Source organism: Callorhinus ursinus, unplaced genomic scaffold, assembly GCF_003265705.2.
Source record: "Callorhinus ursinus isolate GAN/ISIS: 27379988/994484 unplaced genomic scaffold, GSC_fseal_2.0 scaffold2, whole genome shotgun sequence".
In the NCBI taxonomy this organism is placed as follows: Eukaryota; Metazoa; Chordata; class Mammalia; order Carnivora; family Otariidae; genus Callorhinus; species Callorhinus ursinus.
This window is the reverse complement of record NW_027397064.1, coordinates 91,269,410-91,289,596: the sequence shown is the minus strand read 5'-3', so window position 1 is coordinate 91,289,596 and position 20,187 is coordinate 91,269,410. Positions and strand designations below refer to the sequence as shown.

At 38.9% G+C, this 20,187-nt stretch overlaps 1 protein-coding gene across 3 annotated transcripts in view; it reads left to right on the top strand.

The window, feature by feature from the left end:
• Window positions 1–20,187, top strand: part of UBXN4 (UBX domain protein 4) — a 59,545-nt gene that overhangs the window by 19,607 nt on the left and 19,751 nt on the right. For all 3 annotated transcript variants that reach the window (XM_025856768.2, XM_073884559.1, XM_073884555.1), the window contains 3 exons: window positions 11,273–11,366; window positions 17,736–17,790; window positions 18,531–18,695. In XM_025856768.2, coding sequence (XP_025712553.1) covers window positions 11,273–11,366; window positions 17,736–17,790; window positions 18,531–18,695 — 314 coding nt within the window. The remainder of the gene's footprint in view (window positions 1–11,272; window positions 11,367–17,735; window positions 17,791–18,530; window positions 18,696–20,187) is intronic.

Genomic DNA, 20,187 nt, shown 5'->3' with positions numbered 1-20,187 from the left:
CTCTACATTCTCTTCAACACTTCTTTTTGATTTTAACCATTCTGTTAGGTGTGAGGTGATATCACACTGTAGTTTTGATTTACATTGCCCTGATAAGTGATGATGAGCATCTCTTCATGTATGTGTTGACCATTTGGATGTCTTCTTTGGAGAAATGTCTCTTCATATCTTTGCCCATTTTTAAGTTGGATTATTCATTTTTGGGGTGTTGAGGTTTTGTTTTAAGATTTTTTTTTTAAGATTTCTATATATTTTAGAGAGTGCTCATGTGAGTGGGGTGAGGGGCGGAGGGGGAGGGAGAGGGACAAGCAGACTCCCCGCTGAGCACAGAGCCTGATGCAGGGCTGAACCCCATGACCCTGAGACCATGACCCAAGCTGAAATCAAGAGTTGGACGCCCAACCAACTGAGCCACCCAGGCACCCCTAAGGTTTTTTTTTTAAGTAATCTCCGTAACCACTGTGGGGCACAAACTCACAACCCCAAGATAAAGAGTAGCGTGCTCCATTGAATGAGCCAGCCAGTTGCCCCATGGGTGTTGAATTTTTGTTAAGTTCTTTATATATTTTGGTTACTAACCCTTTATCAGATATGTCATTTGCAAGTATCTTCTTCCATTCCAGAGGTTGCCTTTTAGTTTTGTTGATTGTTTACTTTGCAATAGTCCCAATAGTTTTTGCTTTTGTTTCCCTTGCCTCAGGACACATATCTAGAAAGATGTTGTTACAGTTGATATCAGAGAAACTACTGCCTGTGTTCTTTTCTAGGATTTTTATGGTTTCAGGTCTCACATTTGGGTCTTTAATCCATTTTGAGTTTATTTTTGTGTGTATGGTGTAAGAAAGTGGGGCAGTTTCATTCTTTTGCATGTAGCTGTCCAGTTTTCCCAGCACCTTTTGTTGAAGATTCTTTTTCCCATTGCATATTCTTTCCTGCTTTGTTGAAGATTAATTGACCATATAATTTGTGGCTTTATTTTTGGTTTTCTGTTTTGTGCCAGTACTGTACTGTTTGTTTGTTTTTTTTTTTAAGATTTTATTTATTTATTTGACAGAGACAGCGAGAGAGGGAGAAGCAGGCCTCCCGCTGAGCAGGGAGCCCGATGCGGGGCTCGATCCCAGGACCCTGGGATCATGACCTGAGCCAAAGGCAGACACTTAACCTACTGAGCCACCCAGGTGCCCCAGTACTATACTGTTTTGATTACTACTGCTTTGGGAGCCTGGGTGGCTGAGATGGTAAAGCGTCTGCCTTCGGCTCAGGTCATGATCCGGGGTCCTGGGATCGAGCTCCGCATCGGGCTCCCTGCTCAGCGGGGAGCCTGCTTCTCCCTCTGCCTGTCACCCTGCTCATGCTCTCTCACTCTCTATGTCTCAAATGAATAAAGAATAAAAAAATCTTTAAAAAAAAAAGATATCCTGATTACTACGCTTTGTGATATAACTTGAAGTTCATAATTGTGATGCCTCCAGCTTTGCTTTTCAAGATTGCTTTGGCTATTTTGGGCTTTTTTGTGGTTCCGTACAAATTTTAAGATTGTCTGTTCTAGTTCTTTGAAAAATGCTGTTGGTATTTTGATAGAGACTGTATTAAATGTGTAGATTACTTCAGGTAGTATAGACATTTTAACAATATTTGTTCTTCCAGTCCACGGGCGTAGCATCTTTCCATTTCTTTGTGTCCTCTTCACTTTCTTTCATCAGTGTTTTATAGTTTTCAGAGTACTGGTCTTTCACCTCTTTGGGTAGGTTTATTCCTAGGTATCTTATTATTTTTGGTCTAGTTGTAAATGGGATTATGTTCCTAATTTCTCTTTCTGCTGCTTCATTGGTGCATAGAACCGTAACAGATTTCTGTGCAATGATTTACCTGCAACTTTACTGAACTCTAGCTATTTTTTCGTGGCGTCTTTTCGGGTTTTCTCTATATGATATGTCATCTGTAAATAGTGAAAGTTTTACTTCTTCCTTGCCATTTTGGATGCCTTTTATTTCTTTTTGTTGTCTCATTGCTGTGGCTAGGACTTCCAATAATGTGCTGAATAAAAGTGGTGGGAGTGGCCATCCTTATTTTGTTCCTGACCTTAGGGGAAAAGCTTTTTCCCCATTGAGGATGATGTTAGCTGTGGATTTTGTGTATATGTGGCCTTTATTATATTGAGATCTGTTCTCTCTAGACCTACTTTGTTGAGGGTTTTTGTCATGAATGGATGTTGTACTTTTTCATATCCATTTTTTCTGTCTATTGAAATGATCATGTGATTCTTATCCTTTCTCTGTATTGATGTGGTGTATCACGTTGATTGATACATAAATATTGAGCCACCCTTGGAACCTGTGAGTAAATCCCATTTGATTGTGGCAAATGATTGCTTTTTATTTTTAATTTTTTTAACTAAACTCTACCCCCTATGTGGAGTTTGAACTCGACCCTGAGATCAAGAGTCACATGCTCTGCCAGCTGAGCCAGCCAGGTGAATGATTTCTTTTTTTTTTTGTATTGTTGGATTCAGTTTGCTAGTATTTTGTTGAGGATATTTGCATATGTATTCATCAGAGATACTGGCCTGTAGTTTTCTTTTTGTGTGTTGTCTATTTGGTTTTGATATCAGGGTAATGCTAGCCTTATGGAATATATTTGGAAGTTTTCTTTTTCTAGTTTTTGAAATCTTTGAGAAGAATAGGTATTAACTGTTCTTTAAATGTTTGATAGAATTTGCCTGTTAAGCCATCTGGTCCTGGACTTTTGGTTCTTGGGAGTATTTTGATTACTGATTCAGTTTCTTTGCTAGTAATTGGGCTGTACAAATTTCTGTTTTCTTCCGGTTTCTCTTTCAGTAGTTTATATATTTCTAGGTATTTATCCATTTCTTCTGGGTTGTTCAGTTTGTTGGCATATATTTTATTACAATATTCTCTTACAGTTGTTTGTATTTCTGTGGTGGTGGTTGTTATTTCTCTTCTCTTACTTTGTTGATTCTATGTATTTGAGTCCTGTCTTTTTTTTTCTTGTTAAGTTTCGCTAAAGCTTAATCAGTTTTATTGATTTATTTCAAAGAACCAGCTCCTGATTTCATTGATCTGTTCAATGCCTTTTAGTTTCTTTTTTTTTTTTTAAGATTTTATTTATTTATTTGAGAGAGAGAATGAAAGAGAGAGCACAAGAGGGGGGAGGGTCAGAGGGAGAAGCAGACTCCCTGCTGAGCAGGGAGCTGGATGTGGGACTCGATCCTGGGACTCCAGGATCATGACCTGAGCCGAAGGCAGTCACTTAACCAACTGAGCCACCCAGGCACCCTGTTTTTTAGTTTCTATTTCACTTCTTTCTTTTTTCTTTTTTTTAAGATTTTATTTATTTATTTGACAGACAGCGAGAGAGGGAACACGAGCAGGGGGAGTGGGAGAGGGAGAAGCAGGCCTCCCACGGAGCAGGGAGCCCGATGCAGGGCTTGATCCCAGGACCCTGGGATCATGACCTGAGCTGAAGGCAGACGCTTAACGACTGAGCCACCCAGGTGCCCCTCTATTTCACTTATTTCTGCTCTATATTATTTCCTTCCTTCTGCTGGTTTTAGGTTTGGTGGTGGTTCTTTTTCTAGCTCTTTGATGTATAAGGTTAGGTTGTTTGAGATTTTTCTTCTCTGGTTAGGCTTGTATTGCTATAAATTTCCCTCTTAATACTGTTTTTGCTGCATCCTAAATGTTTTTGAACTATTGTGTTTTCATTTTTATTTCTCTGTGCTTTTTATTTCTTCTTTTATTTCCTGGTTTGACCCATTCATTGTTCAGTAGCATATTATTTAACTTCCATGTATTTGTGGTTTCTCCAGATTTTCCTTGTGGTTGACTTCTGGTTTCTTAGTGTTGCAATCAGACAAGATGCACGGTATGACTTAAGTGTTTTTGAATTTGTTGAGGCTTGTTTTGTGGCCTAATATGTGATCTCTTCTGGAGAATGTTTCAAAAGAATGTGTATCTTGTTGCTTTAGGATGGAATGTTCTTGATACATCTGTTAAATCCATTTGGTTCATTGGGTGTGTGTGCCCCTTTGAGTCACAGTTTTTGTACTCTTTGGATAAATACCTGGTAGTGCAATTGCTGGGTCATAGGGTAGTTCTCTTTTTGACTTTCTGAGGAACCTCCACATAGCAGCTATATCCACAATAGCCAAAGTATGGGAAGAGCCCAAATGTCCATTGATGGATGAATGGATAAAGAAGATGTGGTGCGTGCACGTGCACATGCACACACACACACACACACACACAGAGGAATATTATTCAGGCATCAAAAAGAACGTAATCTTGCCATTTGCAATGACAGGGATGGAACTAGAGCATATTATGCTAAGTGAAGTAAGTCAGTCAGAGAAAGACAAATACCATATGATTTCACTCATGTAGAATTTAAGAAACAAAACAGATGAACTTAGGGGAAGGGAAGGAAAAATAAAATAAGATAAAAAGAGAGAGGGAGGCAAACCATAGGAGACTCTTAACTATAGAGAACAAACTGAGGGGTGCTGGAGGGGACGTGGGTGGGGGGATGGGTTAAATGGGCGATGGGCACTTGTTGTAATGAGCACTGGATGTTACATGCAGGTGATGAATCACTAAATTCTACCCCTGAAACTAATACTACACCATATGTTAACTAACTTGAATTTAAATAAAAATCTTGAAAGGAAAAAAAAAAATCCATCTGGTTCAGTGTATCATTCAAAGCCATTGTTTCCTTGTTGATGTTGTGTTTAGGTGATCTGTCCGTTGATATAAATGGGGTGTTCAAGTCCCCTACTATTATTGTATTATTATTGATTAGTTCCTTTATGTTTTGTTTTATGTATTTGGGTGCTTCTGTGTTGGGTACATGAATATTTACAATTATTATATTTTCTTGTTGGATTGTCTCCTTTATTATTATATAGTATCCTTCTTTGTGTCATTATAGTCTTTGTTTTAAAGTCTATTTTGCCCGATATAAGTATTGCTCCTCTAGCTTTCTTTTGATATCCGTTTGCATGATAAATGTTTCTTCATTCCCTCACTTTTTTTTTTTAAGATTTTATTTATTTATTTGAAACAGAGAGAGAGAACATGAGCAGAGGGAGGGGCAGAGGGAGAGCAAGAAGCAGACTCCCTGTTGAGCAGAGAACCCCACTCAGGGTTTGATCCCAGGACTCTAGGATCATGACCTGAGCTGAAGGCAGATGCTTAACTGACTGAGCCACTCAGGCACCCCATCCCCTCACTTTCAGTGCAGATATATTTAGGTCTAAATTGAATCTCTTGTAGGCAGCATATAGATGGGTCTTGTTTTCTTATCCATTCTGTCACCCTGTGTCTTTCAGTTGGGGTTTTAGTCCATTTACATTCAAAGTAATTATTGATAGATATGTATTTACTGCCATTTTATTACTCGTTTTTTGTTTGTTTCTGAAGATTCTCTCTTTCATGGTTTGCTGATTTTATTCAGTGATATATTTGGATTTCTTTATTTTTATTCTTTGCATATTTATTAGTGGTTTTGATTGGTGGTTTCCATTAGATTTGTATATAACATCTTCTGTATGTAGCAGTCTTTTTTAAATTGATGGTTGTTTGGGCGCCTGGGTGGCTCAGTTGGTTAAGCAGCTGCCTTCGGCTCAGGTAATGATCCTGGAGTCCCGGGATCGAGTCCCGCATCAGGCTCCCTGCTCGGCAGGGAGTCTGCTTCTCCCTCTGACCCTCCCCCCTCTCATGTGCTCTCTCTCATTCCCTCTCTCCTTCAAATAAATAAATAAAATCTTTAAAAAAAAATAAATAAATTGATGGTTGTTTAAGTTTGAACCAATTTTCCTCTGCATGTCTTAGGTATATGGTGTCATATTTTACATCATTTTATTTTGAGAGCTCCTTGACTGATTTTTTAATATAAATATTCATTTTTACTGTTTCTATGTTTCCTACCTTCATACTGTCATTTTTGGTCTTTCCTTTCCTTTCCATTCGCCTTTAATGTTACTTGCAGGACTGGTGTGTAGTAGTCCTGAGCTCCTTTAGTTTTTGTTTGAGAAACTCTATCTCTCCTTCTATTCTGAATGATAGCCTTGCTGGATAGAGTATTCCTGACTGCAGGTTTTTCCCTTTCAGCACTTGGTATATATCATGCAACTCCTTTCTGGCTTGGAAAGTTTCTGGTGAAAAATCCCCTGATTGCCATATGGTGTTTTCTTTTTATGTAACTGTCTTCTTTTATTTCACTGCTTAATATTTTTTCTTTTTCCCTTTTTTTTTTAAGATTTTATTTTTGAGTAGTCTCTACACCCAATGTGGGGCTCAAACCTACAACCCTGAGATCGAGTCACACACTCCACTGATTGAGCCCCACAGGCACCCCTTAGTATTTTTTCTCTCTTACGATATTTTGCCATTTTAATTGCAATATGTCTTGGTGTGGATCTGCTTTTATTGATTTTGTTGGGGGTTCTCTGTGCATCCTGGCTGTGGTTATCTGTTTCCTTCCCCAGATTTGGAAAGTTTTCAGCTATTATTTCTTCACATAAATTCTCTGTCCCCTTTTCTCTCTCTCCTTCTGGGACCCCTGTAATACGAATTTTATGTTTGATGTTTTCACTGAGTTCCCTAAGTCTATTCTTGTTTTGCATAATTCTTTTTTCTTGCTTTTGTTCAGTTTGATTACTTTCCATTACTCTTGTCTCCTAGGTCATTAATTCATTCCTCTGCTTCTTCCAGTATGCTATTCCTTCCTTCAGGTGTGTTTCTCATTTAGTTTATTGAGCCATTTATCTCTGTTATGTTCTTTCTCTCTTTTTTTTTTTTTAAGATTTTATTAATTTGAGAGAGAGCATGCCTGTGCACATGAATGGGGGGAAGGGGCAGAGGGAGAAGCAGACTCCCTGCTCTGCAGGGAGCCTGATGCAGGTCTCGATCGCAGGACTCTGAGATCATGACCTGAGCTGAAAGTAGCTGCCTAACTGACTGAGCCACCCAGGCACCCCTCTGCTATGTTATTTTTTATCTCTGTGTTAATGGTCATTGATGTCCTCTACTCTTTTCTCAAGTCCAGTGAGTATCCTTATGATCATTGCTTTAAATTCTCCATCAGGCATGTTACTTATATCTGTTTTGCTTAGATCTCCAGCCGTGGCCTTGTTTTGTTCTTTAATTTGGGACAAATTCCTCTGTCCTCACATTTTGTCTAAGTCTCTGTGCCTGTTTCTGTGTGTTAGGAAAGTCTGCTACGTCTCCTGTTCTTGAGGGTAATGAAGAAGAGGTCCTGTAGTGCCCTGCAGTGTAGCATCCTCTGTTCCCCAGGGCCTGCACTTCTGGGATCGTGTCCAATGTGTGCTTCATGCACTCTGCTGTTGTGTCCTGGCTGCTTTATGCTTCGGGCCAGTTGTCTGCAGATGCTCTCTTTGTCTCTTTGTCTTTTGTGGACAATGTTTGGTTCTTGGCCTGAAAGTGGTGTGCCCTGGTCTGCTTGCGAAGTGACACCTGTCAGTATCGCCACCAGAATGGAGGCCCCACTGTACTCCGGGGTTGGGAGATGTGTTGTGAGCAGGGATTTGGGCTGGTCTTTCAGGGAAGGGGGCTCACCATCCTGGGACTGAGGCAATATGACTGGGAAGGGTGGTTCTTCCAGAGTGTGAGGGCAGGGCTTGTTCTGAGCAAGTTAGGTAGCAAGTGTGGGTGCTGTGCTGTTTCCCGCTTATGGGTGTGTTTATGCTGAGGGGTGAGGGAGGGAAATGGTGCTGTCCAGTTCCTTTGTTTCTGGAGGGGTCTCTCTGTCAGTGCTGCTTCTCTGGGACACAGTCTGAGACGAGCAACTAACTTCCCCATTATGTGCTCCAGGTACTCTTTAGATCACTGTTTTCCATGCTGCATGTCTGTGGGCTGTTTGCCCTGCCTTTTGTCCAAGAGCAGCCCCAGTGTCCTCTGAGCTCTCCCAGAGCCAGGCACACTGACCTTTAAAACTCCAGGCTTTAAGCCCTACTGGTTAGAAGAACTCATGAAATTTGGGCCCTCTTGCTTTCCAAGCCAGTTGCTCTGGGGGTTCGTCTTCCCTGTGCACTCCCCTGTCTTATCTGTTTCTCACTCTTCTCCACAACCACAGTCCTCTCCACCTCAACATCCATGATTCATTTCTCTTCCAAAGTGCGTCTCTGCATTTCCTACCTTCTTTGATGGGACTTCTTTTCTACTTTTAGATGTGGAGTATGTTCTGCCAGTCTTCAGGTCGATTACTGGTGTATTTAGGATAATTTGATAGTTATTTATCAATGATAAGTTGATCATTTGTATTTGTGGGATGAGACCAGCCTAGGGTCCTCCTACTTCACCTCCATCTTCCCCTCAATGTGGACCTTGCTGCATTCTTATGGTATTATGTAAATATTCTTCTAAGTTGGTAAAGTTACAGACTTGATCAGATTTAGGCTCATTATGTATTCTTTTTTGGCAAGACTGCTTTGTAAGTGGGAGATACATTATGCCTAATTATCCAGTTATGTTTTTAAACCTTCAGTTAGAACTTCTAATAAATTTTCATTATGTTTGGATGTTTATCAGTTGTTTAACGTTTTTTGAAAATCTGGAACTTTTCATTCATTAATTACCTGTTAAATATGAGCTGATATAAGCTTTTCATGCATATAAACTGTTTCATGCATAAAGTTCTAAATGTATAGTCTTTACTTTTAAGTCACTCTGCCATGCCATTGGAAATCTTACTGTATATAACATCTATCCATTTTTCTTTGTTTTTAGTCATAGATCCATCTAACTGTATTGTTCAGCACCTTTTTTTTCAACTGTCTACAAGTTATCTTCCCACAGTTCTGTTAATTTTTTTGCTATATTAAGATATGAATGTCCTTGGCATTCATTTTATTTACTAAAGAAATTGATTTATTTCCTATTGAACACACACCGGATGCTAGTGGTTACCACTCCTTATTCAAGGGTTGCATTTAGTGATGTGCCAGTAAATATTTAAGAAGAGGCTCTGGCGGGGGTGGGGGGAGCCTTAATTTCCAAGGTTTAAACACTCCTACTATGACTGATTTCAGATAACCTAAGTGATGCCACCGAATGCAGAGGTAGGAATAGATGTGCATCATCGGCTCTACTTAGTAATTCTCCTAGTCCACCACCACTGTAATAGCTGAAGCACTTGCTTTGTGCTATCTTAGTATAAGTGTAAGCAGGGGCGCCTGGGTGGCTCACTCGTTAAGCGTCTGCCTTTGGTTCAGGTCATGATCCCAGGGTCCTGGGATCGAGCCCTGCATCGGGCTCCCTGCTCCGCAGGAAGCCTGCTTCTCCCTCTTCCACTCCCCCTGCTTGTGTTCCCTCTCTCACTGTGTTTCTCTCTGTCATATAAATAAATTAAATAAATAAATAAATAAATAAATAAATAAATAAATAAATCTTTAAAAAAAAATAAAATAAGGTAAAAGTGTAAGCATTTTATTTGAATTAACATAACAACTCTATGAGGTTACTGTCCCCATTTTATAGATAAGACCCAGATTAAGTAATTTACTAAAGTAATAGAATAGGATTTGAATCCAGATTTTGTTTCTTTATAGTCCTTGCTCTTTTTTTTTTTTTAAAGATTTATTTATTTGACACAGAGAGAGAGCACAAGCAGGGGGAGTGGCAGGGAGAGGGAGGGACAAGCAGCCTCTCCGCTGAGCAGGGAGTCCATTGTGGGGCTTGATCCCAGGACTCTGGGATCATGACCTGAGCTGAAAGCAGATGCTTAACCAGCTGAGCCACCCAGGCACCCCAGTCCTTGCTCTTTCAAAGATCAAAAATGTAAAGAATCAAGTTAGTCACAAGTGGTAAGGGGAAAAAATGGCAGAGGTTCTAAAGGAAAGTACCAGAATGTAGCTATTCTCTACAAGCCAAGGAGAAAATTCTGGCCTTCAGGAAACTTTTTTTTTAAGATTTCATTTACTTTTTTTTTTTTTTTGAGAGAGAGAGAGTGCAAGCTGGGGAGGAGCAGAGGGAGAGGGACAAGCAGTCTTTGCGCTGAGTGCAGAGCCCGACACAGGGCTCGATCTCATGACCTGGAGATCATAACCTGAGCCGAAATCAAGGGTCAGATGCTTAACTGACTGAGCCACCCAGATGCCCCAGGAAATTTTTAAAAATATACAGATCTTCCTTGATTTATGATGCGGTTACAGCCTGATACACCCATTCTAAGTTGAAAATATTTTAAGTCAGAAATGAATTTAATACACCTAAACTGCTGAACATCACAGCTTAGTCTAGCCTACCTTAAACATGCTCCGAACACTTACACTAGCCTACAGTTGGGCGAAGTCATCTAACACAAAGCCTGTTTTATAATGAAGGATTGACTCTCTGATGTAATTTATTGACTGTTGTAGTGAAAGTGTGAACAGAATGGTTGTATGGGTACAGAATGATATAAGTGTGTTGTTTGTCCTTGTGATTTTATGGTTGACTGAGAGCTGCCACTGTCCATTATCACAAGACAGTATCGTAGTGCATTATCTGTAGCCCAGGAGAAGATCCAAATTGGAAGTATGGTTTCTAGAATGTGTATTACTTCTACACCATCACGAAGTTGAAAAACTATAAGGCAAACCATAGTTAAGTTGGAGGCCATCTAGTACTAGTGTAGATAAAAATAGCTTCTCTAAGGAATTACTCTGGTTTGCAAAAGCAGATCACTTGGACCAGTATAAGTCTAGAGTGATACCCAGGATCAGACTTTGCCTCTAGAGCTTTACATGTGACTGTGGCTACTGTACTGGACAGCATAGATACTGGACAGTGATGCTCTAGAGTGAAGCCTACCCATGGTCAGTCATGCTTACTCTTTTTGTTATGTTCTCCTTCTGCCAGATTAATACTTCTTCATGTTTTCCCTTTCACTGACTTTGGTGGCCCTCAGCCAGGATAACTGCCTTATTTTCCACTTATATACTGTTGTATCCAGATCCAAATGCCAAAATTAGTAATTGCTCATTTCTTTCTTTCTCTCTCTCTCTCTCTCTCTCTTTTTTTTTTTTAAGTAAACTCTACGTCCAGTGTGGGGCTCAAACTCACAGACCTGAATCGCATGCTCTAGTGACTGAGCCCAGCCAGGTGCCCCAGTAATCACTCATTTCTTATCTTCTCCATTATTAGGAAAAATTTGTAATGTTTAAGAAGATTAGCAAATGTAACCCAAAACATTTATACATTTTAAAATTCAGCATTAAATACAATATTCTTACTTCTTTTTATTAATTAAGGAGGAGAAAGTTCAGGCCATGCCAATCCATCTCAGGAGCCTGGTGGATGTTCAAATCAGAGACCTCCGGAGGACCTCACTGTCAGAGTGGAAAGGTTTGCTCTTATTTTTGCAAATAGTATTTTTAAAAGAGAGTGGTTTTCAGTTACTTAATTAATTTGAATAAAAGTTAAAATTACACAAATGAAGTTTCAGAATCTTGGGTTGAAATTTTTTATTACCTGGCCAACTTATTTGTATCCATAAAAACTATATTCTACAAATAAAGTTGGTTATCTCTGAAGTCATCAGTCACCTTTAGGTCTGATCAGCCTAAGAATCTCTTTCACTGGTTTTTGGTACATGTGTGTTTCTCTCCATCACTTCTGCTTTTAACTCTCTGTGCCGTAAGATAGTAAGTTCCAGGTGGGAAGAACTTGCGCTACTTTTATGACTGTACTGAACCTTGGTTTTGCATAAGTGGGTGTCTGTTAAATGTCATGTGTTATTAGTTGGTCTAATAATCAGATACGGATTTCTGACTTTTTGTGGTTTGTAGTTTAGTATTTTTTTTTATTTAAAGATTTTTATTTATTTATTGAGAGAGAGAATGGTAGAGAGAGAGCATGAGAGGGAGGAAGGTCAGAGGGAGAAACAGACTCCCTGCCGAGCAGGGAGCCCGATGCGGGACTCGATCCTGGGACTCCAGGATCATGACCTGAGCCGAAGGCAGTCGCTTAACCAACTGAGCCACCCAGGCACCCTGTAGTTTAGTATTTTTAATGATACAGAAATTACCAAATTAAAGTCCTTTATATTATAGTATGATTTTTTTTTTTTTTTTAAGATTTTATTTGACACAGAGCGAGAGATGGAATACAAGCAGGAGGAGTGGGAGAGGGAGAAGCAGGGAGCCTGATGCAGGGCTCAATCCCAGGACTCTGGGATCATGACCCGAGCTGAAGGCAGATGCTTAATGACTGAGCCACCCAGGCACCCCTGTAGTATGATTCTTAAGTTACATGAATTGTAAATGGATAAAGCAGGGATATTTTTTAATCCGGACCTAAAACAAGTTAGTGTTACATGGAAGTTAAAATTCCTTAGACTTGGGTTTCTTGTTCACACAGATGCTATGGGGAAACAAGTTTGAAAATGACTACTGACATTGGGTATTTGGGTTTGCTCATGACTGAGAATCAGCTTTATTTCAGCAAAACCTAGATTCTGATGTTCTTTGTAGGAGTCAGGGCAGGGCCAAGATCTTGAGCTAAAAAGGGTAGATTTGCTCACAGTGGTGAGAAGAGGTAGAAGTCTCAAAGAACATTAGCAGGGAACCAAAGTTCACCCAGTGGTTCATCCTCTTTGTTTCATTCTGTTTTGCCAACACCAAGTCCATCACTGGGCATCTTTATTTGCACCACCTTGGGGGGAAGTGACAGTAAAAGATCAGAAAAGGATTTGAAGACTTGGCGGGAATGAGAAGACACACAGCAGGTATCCCTTCGTTGTAGGACGGGCTTATGTGCTATTTAATTGCAGTGTGAAAGGGGGAGTTTCTCTTGTTTCATAATAGCTTCCAGCCAGGCGCCCCTTCCATTCTTAAGTAAGAGCGTGTCTGCCCCTGTCTGCCTGTAAGGTGCTATAAACAGATATACCGTCTTTAATTAAAAGAGTTAGATATAGTTACTACACTGGTGTGTATGTGTTATATGTAGTATATCGAGTCAGATAAAGACGGTTTAAGACATAGAAGAAAACATTTATATCTATGAAAGGGAAATTAAGGGATTTTTTCTTTGCTTTCTTCTGAGGTTGCCAAACTGTCTTCATTGAGCAGTATTACTTTTATAATTGCATATCAGGATAGAGTGGGTCTACAAGTTGTTTGAGATCCTTAAACTTAAAAAAACTTCAAAGCACTCTTGGAGATACATACGTGTATATTTTTTTAAACCATATACTGTTAGAACCCGTGACATGAAATGTATGTGGGCTAGAGCCTTTTAAAAAAGGACACTAGTGTTAAAATTGGATGAAATGTTGGCATACTTACAAATGAAACAGTTTTCATTGGGAAGTAACTGTTCTCTGTTTAAAGAACTTTTGAAAAATCCCGGTCATATAATTAAACCATAAAAGCATTTCAGATTGTTGTTGAGATTAGTTTATCAGACTCAGCTAACCAGTAAAGCCTAGGTGCTAGTACAGATTATTTCCTACACTGTAGTCCTGAATTTTATTCATCTGTTGTACCCTATTAGGAGTTTTGTTTCTTTTATGGAATTGGATTCATTGATAATGACAACTAAAAACAATAGCTTATGTAAGATTCCTGTCCTAAATGGCATCTTAGCTCATCATTTATACCCTTCAGGTGGCCTTCATCTCCATCATCCCTTGTCATAGACTCTGTAGTGCTTTTATGCCTTTGACTTACCCATCTTCTGCAGGTTATTTGGCTCTGAAACCCTAATGTGCTGCTAGTTTCCCTGGCCCATAGAACCGAGCTGCAGTGCTTTTTTGCAGCCCAGATAAATGTGACACATCAAATACCTATGGTGTAATCTGATATTTATAGACTTTTGTAATACTAAGCTCTGTGAAGCAAAATATATACATTTTTCTCTAATTTTGGATATATTTTAAAATTTCTGTCCTACAGATTAAAAATTCAGCCTTGTGCACCTGGGAGGCTCAGTCATTAAGTGTCTGCCTTCGGCTCAGGTCGTGATCCCAGGGTCCTGGGATCAAGCGCTGCATCGAGCTCCCTGCTCGGCGGGAAGCCTGCTTCTCCCTCTCCTACTCCCCTTGCTTGTGTTCCTCTCTCGCTGTGTCTCTCTCTGTCAAATAAATAAAATCTTTAAAAATAATGATAAATAATAATAAAAATAAAAAAACTCAGCCTTAAAATTTGGCAGATTGGATTATTAAATGTAGGATTCTCATCATCCTCTCAAGCTATAACATCTGTTTCCAGAGACCAAGTTTCTGGAAAACTAAGTACGTACCACTAGATCTTAGGCTTTTTTCTCATCTGGCTTCAAGGAGATGGAGTTTTGTTAGGTGAAAAGGTGACTAAATCAAATTGATGTCAGCTCAGAAACTCATCCTATCCCATACATATTAAAAAAAATCTGGGGCGCCTGGGTGGCTCAGTTGGTTGAGCGTCTGCCTTTGGCTTGGGTCGTGATCTCAGGATCTGGGATCAAGCCCTGCATTGGGCTCACTGCTCAGTGGAGAGCTTGCTTCTCCCTCTCCCTCTGCTGCTCCCCTTGCTTGTGCCCTCTCTCTGTCAAATAAATATAAAGTCTTAAAAAAAAAAAAAAATCTGTCTTAAAAGGAAGTAAACTTGATTTTTTAAGAAACAGGTTGATTTGTAATTCTGAGATCTCAGGTTTTCTTAATATTAATTAAAACATACAATTTTATTTTCAAAGCTAAAAGATGTGAAATTTGAATTTTTTTTTTCTTTAATAATCTCTGTGCCCAATGTGGGGCTCGAACTCATGATCCTGAGATCAAGAGTTGTATGCTCTACCAACTGATCCAGTCAGGTGGCCCTGAAATTTGAATCTTTTAGTGACTCACATGAAAAGATACATCTTTAATTAAATTTTGCTTATGTTTTTATGTCATTATGTTTAAAAATTGGTGGAATTCTCTGGGAAAGATAATAGATATATTATCAATTAATTGTACCATCAATTCCAGCCTTTTTTTGGGAAGGGTTTCAAGCCTGAAAAAGTTGAAAGAATAGTATAATGACCTTTTTTTTTTTTGCCAATTTATTTGAAAGTTGCAGACATCATTTTCATTTTACCCTAAATACTTCAGTGTGTATCTCCTAAGAATAAAAACATTGGCTGAGATTTTATGGGCTTGGAGCAGGGGCTACAGCCTAGGAATGGGCCTGGGAGTCTCTGCCTACTGATTCATGCCCTACCCCATTCCTCAGGCCAATAAACACAATTTAGCAGTAGATTCCTGGATGCAGGAGTGATGAAACAGTCAATAGTTACGTCATTGAGTAAGATGCAATGGGCTTTTCAACTAGATTAGAACAAAATAGCATCTGTTTTTCTCAGAAGAGAATTCTGCAAGTGGCATGTAATTAAAGACATTTTCAGATATTAGTGTAATCCCATTGTCACACTCAAATTATAAATACATGATACAGTAAGATTATCTGATAAGCAGTCATTCAAATTTGCCCAGTTATTTCAGTAATGTCCTTTATAACTTTTTTTTCCTGATACAGGATCCATTCAAGAATCATTCATTGAATTTAGTCTCTTTTAATTCAAAACATTTCCTTTGTTTTGTTTGTTTTTGTTTTTATGTTTCATGTCTTGGACATTCTTTAAGTGTCTAGGCTAATTGTTTCTAGAATGTCTTTTTTTTTTTTAAGATTTTATTTATTTGTTAGAGAGAGCATGGGAGCGGCAGGCAGAGGGAGAAGCAGGCTCCCCACTGAGCAGGGAGCCCGATGCCCGATGGATCCCAGGACTCTGGGATCATGACCTGAGCTGAAGGCAGATGCTTAACCCACTGAGCCACCCAGGCGTCCTGGTTTCTGGAATGTCCTTTGATTGGGTTCCTGTTTTATCATTCTAGGTTCAGGTTAAAGTTTGAGAACATTACGTAGGTAATGTTTGTCTTTCTCATTATTCACATGAGGAGGCACCTGATATCAGATGTTTGCATTATTGGTGATGTTAAGTCTAATTATTAATTAAGATGGTGTCTGTTGGATTTCTTGATTATAAATATGCCCTTTTCCCTAATTAATAAGTATCTGTAGGGTGATTCTTTGAAACAGTGAATATGCTGTTCCTCAAAAGCTTTCACCCGGTGGTTCTGGTTTCTTTTTTCTAGTTTTATACGTTCTAATTTTATACCTTACACATTTTTTAGCTAGCATTCTTCTGTAGAGAACTGCTTTGATCCACCTCTTCCTACTTTCTTTCCCCTACCTTTTTTTCAGTAAACTTACTGGACACCAGCACCCAGATCAAGAAATAGAAAATTACCAGTGTACTCCATACCCTAGGGGCCTGAGAACCCCTTCACAATGAATACTTTCCTTCCCAAAATAACCACTGTCCTGCATCTAACACCATAGCTGAGTTTTGCCTGCTCATAAACTTCATAATGCAATCACCACATGTTCTCTCTCTGCTCTCCTTTGCTTCTGCTCTTTTGTGCTGCTGCTTGTGGCAATAATTGGTACACTCTTGTTGCTGTATAGCATTCTTTTATTTGACTGATTCATTCTTTTTTTTTTTTTTAAAGATTTTATTTGTTTATTTGAAAGAGAGAGACAGTGAGAGAGGCAACACAAGCAGGGGGAGTGGGAGAGGGAGAAGCAGGCTTCCCGTGGAGCAGGGAGCCCGATGTGGGGCTCGATCCCAGGACCCTGGGATCACGACCTGAGCCGAAGGCAGACGCTTAACAACTGAGCCACCCAGGCGCCCTTGACTAATTCATTCTGTTGATGGATTTTTGAATTGTTTTCATTTTGGGGGCTGTTATGAACAGGGTTGCTGTATGAGCATTCTTTTACATGTCTTGGTGAGCATATCTTTTGGGTGTATTTGCAGGAGCAGAAAAGGGTCATAAACACTTGCCAAACAGTTTTCCAGAGTGGTTGTACCAGTTTATAACTCCCCTCAGCAGTCAGACATTTTATGGATCCTTTTTTTCCTCTGCGTTACAGTTCATTTCTCTTACCATTCTTTTTGGTGCACATGTTACCATTGATTTGACTAGTGACATCCTCTTCATTTTGTTCTTCTGTTCTTTGATGTATGCCCCCATCATCCTTTGAGCACTCCCTTTATTTCTGGTTCAAGTTGTTTAACTGAGCTTTAGCAAACACTTATACCTGTGTAACTGAAATCCCTCTGAGAAAGTACCATTAATCTTTAAAAATTGAGGTAACTAGATATCTCAAAACTCATAGTGGGTTTTAATGTATTCACTAGGTTTTGCTACCATTACTACTGTTTGCTTTCATAATTGTTTTTAATTGATGAACTTCTTAGAGTTGGGAATCAGTTTTGGTATTAGTTTTTATAAATGCTAGCCTTCAGTTTTTTGCTTTGACTTTTAACAATTTGTGCTATATTGCTGTTTACTTCTGTGTGGCGATAGCCTTTGTAACTCAGTAATTTATGTACTTATTTGAAGATGTGTATGTATGTTTTTAAATCAGTATCAGATATTATATCGGTGGGGAAAGGAAAACTAATGGTTAAGTAGGAGGTGGAACTAGGCTTCTAAAAGGCTCCCACTGACTGATTATGGATTTCTCTTGGGGCTGGAGGCCAGGCAGATGAGTTGCTTCTTTGCCTGCAGGAGCTTTTTTTGTTTGTTACTTCATTTCCCAGTTGTTTTTAGCGAAAGGAATCTCCCATTTGTTTATTATATTAATAAGATGTGTCTCCATTAATGTATTTTTTTAAAAAACTTTTTATATACAGACTCACTAAAAAACTCGAAGAAAGAAGAGAAGAGAAGAGGAAAGAGGAGGAACAGGTAAACTTCATGTACATCATCATTTTAGTCTTTCAGTAAGTGAGGGAATGTTTGATTCCCTGCTCAATGTGGCAGACCTTGGATGGCTTTTGGTTACAGTTGAGTGTTGAAGCACAGTGAAGGGAATTACTTGACTTCCTTAGTAGGATCATAGTGTATACTTTTTTGTAAATTGCTAGGAATAAGTTTGATCATCTTTTTTCCCCCTGCAGTGAGTCTTTTACACTAAGAATAAAGGGAATTGAGTTAAAATTATATTATTTTGATGCAGATGAAATTCTTAGTTCCTTTTTATACAAAAGAAATTTGTAGACATTTTGCTGAATTTTCCCTCTGGTGTTGCCACATTGTGGTACACCATTCATTTTTCTCATCGTGTGCCCCTAAACTACATCATCTCTTTGAGGTTGTAGTATCAGAAAGTTATCAATTCTTTATGCCAAATAAATGACTACCTTGTGTCCTTAGAGGGTAACATTTACTTTACAAACCAAAGACCTGTAATTCTTTTTTCAAATCACATCACAAATTATATCATAAGCTTAATAGAAATGCTAAGATTTGTAAGTTGATAGACACTTGACCTTTAACTCATACTGTTAATAAATTCTTCTAGACCTTATATTTTACAAAGTTATTCCTTTAGCTGTGTCTTACAACCAGCTCATATAAAATAATACCTAAGATGGATTATTAAGTTGTCTTTTGGGCTCATAAGTCTTACTCTGTCTTTAATTTAGAGAGAAATTAAGAAGGAAATTGAGAGGAGAAAAACTGGAAAAGAAATGTTGGATTATAAAAGAAAACAAGAAGAAGAATTAACAAAAAGAATGTTAGAGGAAAGAAACAGAGAAAAGGCAGAAGATAGGGCAGCTCGAGAGCGTATAAAACAGCAGATTGCGTTGGTGAGTAGTAAGTTTATTTTTAATGCTTGATTCTCGTGCAATTGTTTTTCCATGCACGGTGGTTTTGGTTTACTACCAGGCCATGAACACAAAAATAGTAGATTTTAGTGACTCCGTACCAATTTTCAGCTTCCTTTTAGTAGAAATTGTATGTTGGATAGCGGCCAACTCTTGATTTTGGCTCAGGTCGTGATCTCACTGTTGTGAGATTAAGCCCTGTGTCAGGCTTCGAGCTGGGCCTGGAGTCTGCTTAAGATTCCTCTCCCTTTGCCCCTCCCCCCTCCAAAAAACCATAAAATATGGTTAAGATTAAAATTGGGGGGCACACCCGGGTGGCTCAGTCCGTTAAGTGGCTCTTAATTTCGGCTCTGGTCATGATCTCAGGGTTGTGAGATCAAGCTACACGTTGGGCTCCATGCTGGGCTTGGAGCCTGCTTAAGACTCTCTCTGTCCCTCTCCCTCTGCCCTCACCCCCTTTAAAAAAAAAAAAAAAGATTAAAAATTGGGATTGGATAAAGAAGTTGTATATATATACACACACATACAGTGGAATATTATTCAGCCATAAAATGAATGAAATCTTGCCATTTGCAACAACTTGGATGGATGTAGAGAGTATTATGCTAAGTGAAATAAGTCAGTCAGAGAAAGACAAATACCATATGGATTTCACTCATCTGTGGAATTTAAGAAACAAAACAGATGAGCAAAGGAAAAAGAGAGAGAAACCGAGAAACAGACTCTTAACTCTAGAGAACAAACTGCTGGTTACCAGAGGGAAGGTGGGTTGGGGGGATGGGTAAAATAGGTGATGGGGATTAAGGAGTGCACTTGTCGGATGAGCACCAGGTGATGTATGGGATTGTTGAGTCACTATACTGTACACCTGAAACCAATATAACAATGTATGTTAATTATACTGAAATTAAAACAACTTTGTAAAAGATTAAAATTGAGATGATTTTTTTCAAAGTAATTTTTCTCTATGTTACGAATTTTATCAGTAGTCAAATGTAGTTTTCAAAAATTCTTTAGGGATGTGAGGGCGATCTGGCTGCCACATCTGTCATGCTATTGATTGCCAGGGTTGATTCAGATAATCTGGCTGGCTAGGTGTGCCCTTCCTCCCTCGCTGCTCCATGTGTGTCCTTTCTGAAGCTGCACTCCCCTGCTGGAACCTCCAAACAAGCTCTCAAGGTCCATTTGTAGAAGAACGTAGTTAGGCTTCCAAGACTCAGACACATCCAAATGAGGTGCTGCATGTGGCAGTCTGCCTTTCTTTAAAAAAAAAAAAAAAAAAAAAAAAAATGCTTAGAACTGGTTATGTAGCATTCTCCTGTAGTCACAACTGTTCATTTTTGGGACATTCAGAAGATTTAGGCACATCAAGTAGGAGGTTAAGATGGTTTTGCAACAACTGCTTTATTTATTTATTTATTTATTTATTTATTATTTATTTATTATTTATTTATTTTTTTTTTTTTTAAAGATT